Below are 12,126 nucleotides of genomic sequence, written 5' to 3'. Positions count from 1 at the left end.
CTATTCAGCTGGCATCCGTTTTCTCTGATGATCTGAAAGACAAAAGAACAGAGGTCTACCCCTTCTGGGCAGTCAGTCATTGCTTAAAATATTTCCTTTATATACACACATACTCTTGTTGATTTTAGGCAAAACAGAGGAATTACCCCATATTTCCTTTATTTGTTTCATAGGCAGCCCAGGTTTCAGTGGCTTCTACCTTATTAGTTAGAAAATTGCATTAATACAGATGCTTTCTGGCTTGCTTCCAGATCCAAAGCTATCCACAGCTTAAAGATTCTTACGTAAAAAGGGACACAATTAACTTTCCCAGACTTTTGATTGCCTTTTACTTCTAACTCCTGCTTTCAAACACCCAGTGATCTGGAAGAGACAACACAACCTATATTGGTAGGTTTGCATTTCTTTTACCTCTGCTACAATATACACTGCACATGTTCTGGGGAAAATGCACATCCTATCCACAATTCAATTTCTACAACACTAGCCACATCAATTTCTACACAAGGTGTAACTGTTTCTTTTTAAACACCGGGTAAAGACCATTTACTTAACATATAATCTAAAGGGCTATCCTCAGAGGGTTTTACCAGAGACCCACCCATCTGCCTGCTGACACTCTTAAAATAGAATTACACAGAGAACAGAGGGAATTATGGTCTAAACAGAGACCCACCTATCTGCCTGCTGACACTCTAACAGAGAATTACACAGAGAACAGAAGGAATTATGGTCTAATAGGATCCTATTACAGGAATTTCTACCAATACACACCTAACACCCAATGTATAAGACAGAAATTCATAAACCGGTTAACCAGACCAGAACCAGATAGTGTCTCCTTATCCTATTAGGACTCACCTTATCGGAGCACGAACCCCGGGGGCCGCGGTGAAGCAGAGAAAAGGGGCGAAACACCCCGTTGGCGCCGTTCCCAGTTCGCCGCAGCCGTCCGGAGTCCAATGTCCGAGCTAGGAGGGTCCCATCTGGGTCGCCAGAAACTGTTACCGAAATATCGGGTCCACCTAGCTGAGAGCCAATAACAGCCAGACAGGGATAAGGAAGAGTTGCTTTATTCTGCAGAAGAAAGGAGAGCTTTGCACCTTAGTACAAAAACTCTGTCTTACACACATTTTACAGATCCTTTATACACATTCAGACAAAGGTCCTTGCAGTGTTAACACTTGATTGGTGGTTGTCAGACCCGTGCTTTTGCTATCTGGTCAGTGAAAACCGGCTTGGGACCAGCTCCAACTACCGTAAGGCCTTGAAGGGAAGACAGTTGAAAAGTTCAGGCTACTGTGTACTTGAAGTGTCTGCTTCCCCCTAATGGCCCTGGTTGACATAAAGGCTGCTCTGTTAAGGGGGGGTCACTAGTAACTTTCACAGTTCTGCAAAAATGAAAATCCTTGTGGGTTCAAATACTGTAAAATGGCTTAGAGAGTAATGACTTTCTTTGAGTCATTGGAGTCTCAATTTTGGAAGGTGGAGTGTACTATTTCTAAAATAAGAAGGTCCATAAATCTTCCCTGAGCTGGTGAAATGGGCTCAAACTTCCACCTCTGCTCAGGGTGCCAGTGTAGCCTGATGGAAATTGTCAGCCACTGTGACAAAGAAAGTAAATGGGTCTTATCTCTTCTTTATTTTTCCCTTTGTTTGTTTCCCTCTTCATGCTTCACCTTTGGCTGGAAGAAACTTGGTGAATTAGTCTGTAACAAGGACTGAAAACAAACAGTGCTGTCCTGGATTATGGCAGTAAAGCCGGAGGGACATAGAAGTTTCTCCAGTATTATTCTATACAGAATTCCATTCTGGTCTATCCTGTTGCTGCTGGAGCTCTGTAATGTGCCTGTAGGGGAGTACACCTTTCTTCTACCCATAGTGTATTTCTGTGTAGCAATAGTTTGTCATGAAACATGGACCTTTCACCTGCAATAGTAGGTTGTTTTGTTTTCAGTATGAAAACTTGGGGAACTGGATGGCAGAAAGCATTGGTTACACAGTATTTCACTGTCCCCTCTAGGGCCCTTTTACACTGGGAATTTACAGCACTTTCCCCACTGCTGGTCTGTCAGGTCCTTGAAAATGGCTCTGGTGTAGATGGGTGTGGGTGTCCTTACAACTGTGCTGCTTAACCCTGGTTTAGACAACACAAAGATAAAAATTCTTGTGCCCTATCTTTACCATGCTTCCACCATTTTGATCTGCAGGTGGAACTGCTCCTTGAGCTAGCCTGATGGCTGACAAAGGGCTAATGTGGCCCAGGCCTGAGATGGTTCAGAGCCAGCCTGCTTTAGAAACAGACAAAAAGTTGTTTCAAATCCAGGGCTGTTCAGTGACCTTTGTGAAATGAGTTGGTGGTCTGAGTCCAGTTTCTGTGTGGAAAAAAATAATCAAACTCCATGGGTCTTGGTTCCTATATGTAAAATGGGGATTTTTGTCTGCCTTGTCTGTTTTAATCATAGGGTCCTGTGGGCAGGGACTGTCCCTTTCTCTTTGCTTGTACACATCTTGCACAATGGAAACCCAGTGTTAGTTGGGGGCCTCTGGACATTCGGATAATACAAATACCAAATAAAGAAATAATCTCACAATTGGCTTCCCTCTTGAAGAAAGATAGATCAAGGCTTGAATGACCATGGAGGCCCGTTCTAGTATTTAATATGAACTCTGTTCTTTCTCACTGGTCTTGGCAAGCTTGGGGTACTTGTGCCAACTTGTTTTCATGTTCTTTTTCCATGAGCTGGAAGCAATTTGCTCTTCCACTACCTGCCTACAACTGCAATATGAACGCACCCTGGGTATAACACTGTTGCTAATGCAAGGTTAGGAGAGGTGGGGCAGAGCAAGTCTAGACAGAAAGACAATGTGCTTTCAAAACTCGTTAGCATTCAGCACTAGAAGAGTTACCGGTACTGGCAACATGATTTTATCCCTCTGGAAAGAGTTCTAACTTTCTACCCAGTTAAAAATTGTCAATACTTGAATTCTGACAATGTATTAAATATGATATTCCTCAATCCTTGCCTGAAACTGTTGTGTAGTATTACTGTGTGCTGCTGCATGACAGCCACTGATGTACCTGAGGTGGCTCCTGGGAAATCCTTGTTAAAATGTCACCTGTAAATTTAAAGGAAAGTTGGGGTCATTTCTCTGTCTCTGCTGGAATTCCCCCACTGTGTGGGTGCTGCTAAACCATTCCTGCCAGAGATAACTTATTCCCAGGGTTCATGTAAATACTTTTAAGGAGCAAATGTTTTGCCTTTGGAATGCATCTAGTGTCAGATATTTTTGAAATACGTCACTGGGGGTTGCCCCCAGCTCCTCTGATAAGGTCTTTGCATCCTCTCTCATTTCACATTATGCAGATTAAACACTCTGCTATGCTCTAAATATTTACAGTATATTTTTCAGGAATATAGTCTAAACATTATTAAACATTTATATTACAGTAGCACCTAGAGGCCAGCCAGGTCAGGACCTCATTCTGGTACCAAAATACTGGCAGCACGTCTACCCCAGAAGTAGAGGTAACGTCAGTGGTAGTGAAGTGATTCATGAATCTAATCTATAATTAATTTGCACCTTCCTTTATACCCATTTAACCCTGTTAAGCAATTGCATAGTTGTAACTGTGGTAGAACTTGATCCATTGTCTGTAAAAAGGTTTGGAGTCCTTTGGGATGAGAGGCTCTATTAAGGCAAACAGCATAATTATTTATTAATAGCAATGTAATATCTGTCCTGCTATAGTCAGTATAAATGTGGCCCAGCATCAAGGATACTGAGTAGAATATCTTGTGCTTGGTAAACAGATGACTTTGCAGAATATTAAACTTGAGTTATGTCAATCATATGACAAATGAAAAGGTTAGACAAAAAGCAATTTAAATAGCACATACAGGGTAGTTGTGAGGGGTACCCATCTTGCACAAGCCACCTACTAGGAAATCAAAGCAAACAATACATTGGCCCTCAGCTGTACATACTCAATACCAGTTGAACAAACAACGTGTGTTACAGGAAAAGGTAACCAACTCTTTTAGTGATACGTGGTCCAATCATGCAGTCCTTCCAACTCATCATTATTCAAGCAAACCTCCTACTGGAATACAGCAGGATTGTTGTACCTGTGGTCTTGTCAAGGTTCTGATTTACTCAGGGAAAATACTACTGTATATGATCCATATACAATATAAATCAGTAGCTACAGTCATGAGTTCATAACAACAATGGTAGCCCTGGCTTGTGCTTGAACACCAACAATAACCCACTCTCCTCTGTGTCCTCTCCTTTCTGTCCCTCAAATCATGGATACTTCTCTGGATTTCCCACATTGTCCTGTTTTCTCTGTATTTGTCTTTGACATTGTCTACATTACAAAATTTTAGGGGGGGAAACTCCCATTGGTGCTGCTCCAGTTCAGTTGCTCTAGGAGGAACAGCACTGGTGGGAATTCTAGAGTAGACAAGGCTTTGGCATCCTCCACTGTCTGACTCACTTGTTGGTAAAAACATTGGAAGTTGGCGAATTCTCTACATTAGAGAATTACCCCAGTTATAATGGAAGCAGTTGTATTAAACCAATTTAAGTACAGTTAACTGAGTACACTCTAGCCACGCTGAATTGGTTTGAGTTGATGCAGTTTTGTCCAAACTAGTACCGCTCCAAACCATTTAATTTGTAGTGTCCTCTCGGTACCTATCCCACAATTCCGGGCTTAGCTCCCAGAATTCCAAAGGCTTCCGAAGGCTACCAGGGCAGTAGCAGGAAAAATAGTTGCACTGTTTCAGCTAGCTCCCACCCACACTGGCACTAAACCAGTTTAGATGGAAATAATTTTGACTGAAGCAGTTCTTAGAGCTGCAGAGTGTAGGCTGTTCCCACAGATTCGAAGTCCTGTTTTGTACCAGTATAACTATTTTGGTTAAGGGTACGATTTTTTTTTTTTTATTCAGATAGTTATACTGGTAGAACCCCTTATGTGAACTTAGTTATACCGATATAAAGGTGCTGTATACCCATATAGCATATTCCCTTTTCATATGGAAATAACTGTATCCATGCTAGCACTAGGATTGTACTGCTTAACTACACTGGTGCAGCGAAAGTGGTATAACTTGTGTGTAGACAAGGCTTTACAGAATGCTTAGAAACTGGTTGGTGCACTTGCATGTACGTGAACTTCATTGTGAAGTCATTCACATCATTGCTAAGTCCGTGTAAAACCATACCAAGTCAGAATAGTAGCATATTGCACCACTGTAAATGAAGGCACAAAGTGTTAATAAATTGTATAAATCAATTGCTTCACCATACTTTGGTTCGTTATGAAATATACCCAAGAGACCAAGTAAGCAGTGTCAGTCAGGTTTATTAGCATGGCACAGGAAAAAGGTTCTATATGATACCAGTCTCCAAAGAGCAATCCTGTGCAGCAAAGTTACATTCACCTTACATATAAGGGGTACTCCCAAAGTTACACATTTCAGCTGGGATTATTTATATGATGATGTTACAAGTTACACCCCTTTACAGGTCACTAAAATCCAACCCATCAGTTTTGACCCAGTTCCGTAACTTCTTTTTCTGTTCCTTCCTTATCTTTGTTTTGGATACTAGCATTCCAGTTACTGGTCTATGAAGGTACTTCCCTAGCTTGTACTAAGACATAGTATGAATGTATCTTGATTTTGACAAGTTTCCTATCTACTTATGTCAAATGCTTACTTCAGCAAATCCAAGGAGTTATAGGTTACTTAGCATAAGTGAAGAGGATTACGGTATAGGCCAGTTTAGGCTATATCACGGTTACAATATTTGTGCTTTATGTTATTGGTGCTTAATCCATACTAATATATGTATAGTGCTGATAATATATATATATTATTAATATATTTATCTGCTAGCCAGCATATATTAGTCAACAAATTTAACAGAGGATCAGGCCCAAAGTGTTTTACAAGCATACTAGGACGTTAGATGAATTCTTAGAACAATAAATTTCTCTCATGGAGATAACATATAGCATCGTCCCCTCTTTCCCACCATCACAATCACTGGGGTAGCTGAGCAAAGTTACTACCACCTGTACTTGCAGTGAAGGCCTTCTCGTGCACTAGCACTTTTTGCATCATTGGTCTAGCATTAGTCCAGTTCCACTGGTGTTAGCAACAGTGGCAGTACTAATGTATACAGGGACAGACATTTTTCCCCATCATCATTACCATTGGCAGAGCTTCATTGGTTGTAGATCAGTGGCGTGAAAAGTCTTAATGCAGATGCATCTGGGAGCCTTGTCTACACTAGGGAATCTTTTCAACACATTCCCACTGTCACAGTTCAGGGCAACTGCACCTGTATTTCCCCCTCGCAGTTCACGAAAGGCACCCACTCTAGGCTCCCAGCTCCCCTGCCATCACTTCTCTTGAGTGGAGACCTGTGTCTCTCTCCTCACTCCTGACTAAGGGCATGGCTACACTTGCAGATGTAGAGTGCTTTGAGTTAAACCAGCCTTCGTAGAGCGCAGTAGGGAAAGCGCTGTAGTCTGTCCACACTGACAGCGCACTGGTGTGGCCATGTTAGCAGCTCTTGCAATGGCCACAGAGAGCAGTGCATTGTGGTAGCTATCCCAGCATGCAAGTGGCTGCAACGTGCTTTTCAAATGGGGGTGCGGTGGGGTGATGTGAGACAGGGAGTGTGTTGTGTGTATGTGGGGGGAGAGAGTGGGTTTTTGGGGGGCTGAGAACATGTCAGCATGCTGTCTTGTAAGTTCAGACAGCAGCAGACCTCCTTCCTCCTCCCCCGCCCCGCCTCTCTCTCTCTCTCACACAGCATTCCACAGTAATGGTTGCTTTTTGGAGCAGATAAGCATGCTGGCTGTCAAACAGAGCTTTCAAATGGCATATCTAAAACAATGACAAGAGTGGCCACTTGACTTCAGGGGATTATGGGACGTTTCCAGAGGCCGATCAGAATGCAGTAATGCAACACCTCGTTCACACTGACGCTGGGGCGCTCCAGCAGGGGCGCATCAAACGTTACTCTACTCACCGAGGTGGAGTACCAGGAGCGCTCTAGCCGCGGAGTCAGAGTGCTCTGCGTGCCTTGCCAGTGTGGACGGGTAGTGAGCTAGTGCGTCCGGGGCTCCTTTAAAGCACTGTAACTCACAAGGGTAGCCAAGCACTAAGCAGGCCAGTGTCTGCGCTTTACTTTCTCTTCAGTGTCTATGAACAGTCTAATTGCCCACAGTTACAAATGACCATACAGCCCTTTCTAAGCAAGCACATTTATTCTTAAAGTGAAAGCATATAACAATAAAAGAACCAACACACATGCTAATAAGCTTACCAGAAATCACCTCCCCAACTCCAACAGGGGCTCTGTTAGAAGTCAGTACTTCAAATCACACCAAGGAGTTTTTCCTGTGGTTACAAGTTCATAACAGCCTCAGTTCAGAACAAGCACACTCATGCATAGGTTAGTCTTTCCTTTATACAGCCTGGGCCTTTGATCTTCAGATTCTAGGAACAGATAATCAGAAGACAATGGTCCCTTCCTTAAGCTGTAGTGGCTAAAGCCTGGGTTTTCCTGTAACCAGGGAGGGGTGGAATTTGCACTCACCCCCCCCCCCAGATATTTCCCAGGAAATCCACTTCACTCAGTGTCCCAAAAGACCTTTCTTCTCTGCCACATTGTTCAATAGAGTCCTTTGATCATCCAGGCCCATAATAATACATAACCTTTGAATTGAATATAATGGATTCCAAAGATACTTAAACTTAATTCAACAAGATTTTTCCAGGATATTGCCACATCTGTCACCAGGGCCGGTGCAAGGATATTTTGCACCCTAGGCGAAACTTCCACCTTGTGCCCCCCCGCCCCCCCCCCGATGTCCAGCCCCCACCTTCCTACGGCCAAAATCCCCCCAGGGCCCAGATGTTCACAAAGTGCAGGGGGTCGTATGGGGGCTCTTCCAGGGGGTGAAGGTGGCAGAGAGAGGGGTGCGTGGGATTGTTGCAGGGGAGGAGGTGGCCAAGAGGTGGAGGGGGCGGGGATGTAGTGACAGGGAAGAGATTGCACAGAGGCAAAAGTTGCTCGTTGCAGGGGGTGCAGTGGCAGGGAGGGAGTGGCATAAGGGAGAAGTGGGCAGGAGGGAGTGTGTCGGGTATGTCTGTGCCCAGGGTTGTTGCAGGGGGGGTGAAGGTTGCAGGGAGGGGTTTGCACAAGGGAGGAGTGGGCAGAAGGGAGATGGCAGGTGGGGGTGGTGGTCCCGAGGTTGATGCAGGGGTGAAGGTGACCGTAGCTGGCTGGGGGTGGGTGTTGCTGAGTGGAGGTTGCCCGGAGGCAAAAGTGGCAGGACAGGGTGGGTTGTTGGGGCGGGGGGTGCACAGGGGAGAAGGTAGCTGGTCGGCTGGTGTTGGAGGGGGTGGCGCTGGCTGGGGGAGGGGTACCTGGGTTGCTTCCACATATACCATTCCCCAGGCCAGGAACTGGACCTGCCCACCCCCCGGCGCTCCGCAGGCCCGTGCGGCTCCCTGCGGCCTGGCTAGGTACCTTGCAGGCGGAGTAGACACCTAGCTTCTCCGCCCGAACTGCAGAGTGCAGCTGCGCCTTCTTCCCCGCACTGCGGGCTGGGCTTTCCGCTGCCCCGGGGCTCTGTGCGGCAGCACAGGCAGCCAGCCACTCTCACGCCCGAGCCTTCTGCTGCTGCCGCTGAGAACCCTGGGGGTGGCAGGGAGCCCGACTCGGCCCGCGGCGCAGGGAAGAAGGCGCAACTGCTAGCGTTAGACCCTCCCCTTCCCCGCTCCGCCACTGGCTGCTCCCCCGGGGGGAGGGACTGGCCGCGCCGCAGGCAGCCCCTCTAGAACTGGGAGGCGGGGAGCAGCGGCAGCCTTGTGCTCCGCTGTTTAAAAAAAATGTTTAGGGCACCGCTTTTTGGCACCCCCAACCACTTGGCGCCCTAGGCGGCCGCCTAGTCCGCCTAGTGCTTGCACCAGCCCTGTCTGTCACACCCACCATTGCTAACAGTGGATTAGCAGCATTGGGAGCCATAGGGCTAGTCTACACTGGCAGCCCTTTAATGTGACTTGCGTGGTCGTGGCAAAGCGCTGGGAGACAGCTCTCCCAGCACTCTAAAAAACCCACCTCCACGAGAAGCATAGCTCCCAGTGCTTGGGCACTGTCTACACTGGTGCTTTACAGCGCTGAAACTTGTTGCACTCAGGGGAGTGTTTTTTCACACCCCTGAGCGAGAAATTGCGGTGTAGACAAGCCATAGTTTAGCTGGCTCTCTGACTTGTTCTGAATGGGTTTATTTGACATGGTGCTGAGAATGGCTACTAGAGCCAGATAGCACCATTGAGAGCCCCAGTGTAGATGGGCCGGCTAATACAGATTCAACTGAACTGATGACAACTCTGGTATCTTACAAAACATTTCTACCTTAGTGTGGACAAGGCTTTAGGAATCACGGGAAACAGTGATTAGCTAAATTGGGGCAAACCATGACTTGCCCTTTTCTACTTGTAGGGCCACTGTTGGTGATTTGTACCAGTTCCTGAATCAGGTAATATTGTGCATAGACAAGGCCTTCCACTGTAAGCTCTTTAGGCAGGGATCTCCTTTATCTGCACGTCTTCTACAAGTTTGAGCACATGGTCAGCGCTAAGCAAAATAAATAGCAACAATACAGTATAATGCATCTTTATTTTGTAAGTCCTTTTTCATACAAGCTGTATCTCAAAGTGTTTTATTAGTTAGTACTATTAAAATTATAACAGAGGTTGTTCTCAGTTCTGTTATTCAACAAATCCCAAGGCTCTGTTACACACAAACTACATTGGCATAGTTAAAGCGGCACAATCCCAATCATGTGGGCACAATTATACTTGTCTAAAAGTGCTTACAATAGTTTATTCTTATATGGGAAGGGGAATAAGTTCTATTGGTAAAAAGGCACCTTATTCTGGTATAATTGAGTATAATAATATAATTCTGGTATAATTAATTCTGGTATAATTGAGATAATAATCTCTAGGGGTTGTACTGATTTAATTGTTTTGATTAAAAATACAAATCACCTCCTCCCCCAGTAACATAGTTATACTGGTATAAAAACTATGTATAGACCAGGCCTTAGTTTACCCAGATATTTATCTTGTTTTCATGGTCTTCTGCCTTCATTCTGAATTTGTGGCCAGTCCTCACACCCATTGTAATGTTAAATTCGCTGACTCTACTTCAGAAGTTTACCTCAAAGGATTTTTTCTTCATGCTTTGGCGCTGGTGGGCCCCCAGTGGTACAGATAAAGGATAATACATTGTATTTATTTAAGAACTCTGTAGATAAAGTACTTGTGCTGTGCCTCTGATTTTAGGTTTTGGAAGAATTCTAAGCAGCAGCGTAATTAAGGAGGAATGTGTAGATAAATTAAACCAATGACAATCCTTTTGAAAAGTAAACTTTCAAGATTTACAAGCTCCCTGCTATTGTCACTTCTAGCTTTCTTCCTTTTGAAAGCACTCTGACTCTTTAGAATGGGAGATGTTGTATAACATAGAGGATTGCTTTGACTTGGTGGACATCCACTGATGTAGCTGGCCCAGTGCAGCCCAGATAAACCTCTATGACCTGTAATTTGCATGGGTGCTGTTTACTACTGTTTGGAACTCAGGTAAATTGCACTGGTGCAAATGGAAGTTTATTGCAGTTTTTTATCCCATATGTCTTAGGGATTTCCCCCTGCAACTAGTGGGACCTGGGTACCACTGCCTGAAAATAAGGACAAATCCTTGTTGTAAATAAGGGTGGTATTTTCCATTAAATGATTTAGATTCCAGCTCATCTGTATAGCCAAGACCATTTAGTGTCATCAGTTTGCCACTATATTAACCAGGATTTGAAGACAAGTGATCTGGGTTTCTTCGAGCGGAGGATGAAATCACCACAGCAGAAGCATGTTTCCTACTTTATTATTCATGTTTCAGTAGCTCCTAGGAGTCAGCAATCAGAGATCATAGTCCCACTGTAGTAGACATTGTGCACACTTATAACAAAAAGATAGTTCTTACTCCAAAGAGCTTCCAGTCTCAGGTCTACAACATGTTTTATTGATTTAACCAAATTTGTCAACACAAGGGAGTTGCACCCTCTTAAAGTGGTTTAAGGCCTGGTTTGCACAGATTTGTGTCCATATAATTACGTTGGCTAGGGGTGTGGTGTTTTTCTTATCATAATAGTTATAGCGGTACAACCTGTGGTGTGGGTGCAGTTATCTTGGTATAATGCCTTAGGCTACGTCTACACTACCCACCTGAATCGGCGGGTGGAAATCGATCTCTCGGGGATCGAATTATCGCATCTCGTCGGGACGCGACAATCGATCCCTGAATCGATGCTTGTACTCCACCAGCGGAGGTAGGAGTAAGCGCCATTGACGGGGGAGCCGTGGAGGTCGATTTGCCGCCGTCCTCACAGTGGGGTAAGTCGGCTCCGATACGTCGAATTCAGCTATGCTATTCACGTAGCTGAATTTGCGTATCTTAAATCGACCCCCACCCAATAATGAGGATGTAGCCTTCTACTGGTATAGCATATTCCCCTTCCCATATGGGAATACGCTATACCAGTATAAACATGTTTATGAAGTGGGGGAAATAGGGTTGTATTGCTTAAGTATACTAGTATAGTTACAGAGCAGTGCAAATTATATGTATAGACAAGGCCTAACAGTGCATTACATTGATTTAGATAAATCAGGCAAGTTGATATTAAGTGGTCTCAGATGTATATTGATTGAGATTTTTAATGTATTAAATTAGAAAATTAAACTCAGCTCCAGGGTGGTTAATTTGACATTTCACTAGCCCTGACCTCGCCTAGCTAAGCTAAATAAAATCATCTTAAAAAACACAGTTCTGTTACTTTATTGTGATTTATAGAGCCATTTAAATAAGTGAGGTTATTCTGTTTCTTTCATCTTTTACTCCAGATCAGATCTTCCTTCTAACTGAAGTATCATCCAGGTACAGCTGACTTTTTCTTTCCACCTGCATCTACACAGTCTGTTAACTAGTTGTAGTGAGTCTTCAACCCATATGCCCCCCATTACCATAGCATCT

General features: G+C 44.4%; 1 protein-coding gene across 4 annotated transcripts in view; it reads left to right on the top strand.

The window, feature by feature from the left end:
- LOC101951390 (Gfo/Idh/MocA-like oxidoreductase domain containing 1) overlaps positions 1 to 12,126 on the top strand; it is a 344,332-nt gene that overhangs the window by 306,649 nt on the left and 25,557 nt on the right. For 2 of the 4 annotated variants that reach the window (XM_065585028.1, XM_065585027.1), the window contains exons 2-3: positions 3,453 to 3,530; positions 11,997 to 12,030. In XM_065585028.1, the coding sequence (XP_065441100.1) occupies positions 3,453 to 3,530; positions 11,997 to 12,030 (112 nt within the window). The remainder of the gene's footprint in view (positions 1 to 3,452; positions 3,531 to 11,996; positions 12,031 to 12,126) is intronic. The other 2 variants (XM_065585030.1, XM_065585029.1) reach the window with 1 other exon arrangement.

Source organism: Chrysemys picta, chromosome 2 (genome assembly GCF_011386835.1).
Source record: "Chrysemys picta bellii isolate R12L10 chromosome 2, ASM1138683v2, whole genome shotgun sequence".
Taxonomy (NCBI): domain Eukaryota; kingdom Metazoa; phylum Chordata; order Testudines; family Emydidae; genus Chrysemys; species Chrysemys picta.
This window is presented reverse-complemented; position numbering and strand designations above follow the sequence as displayed.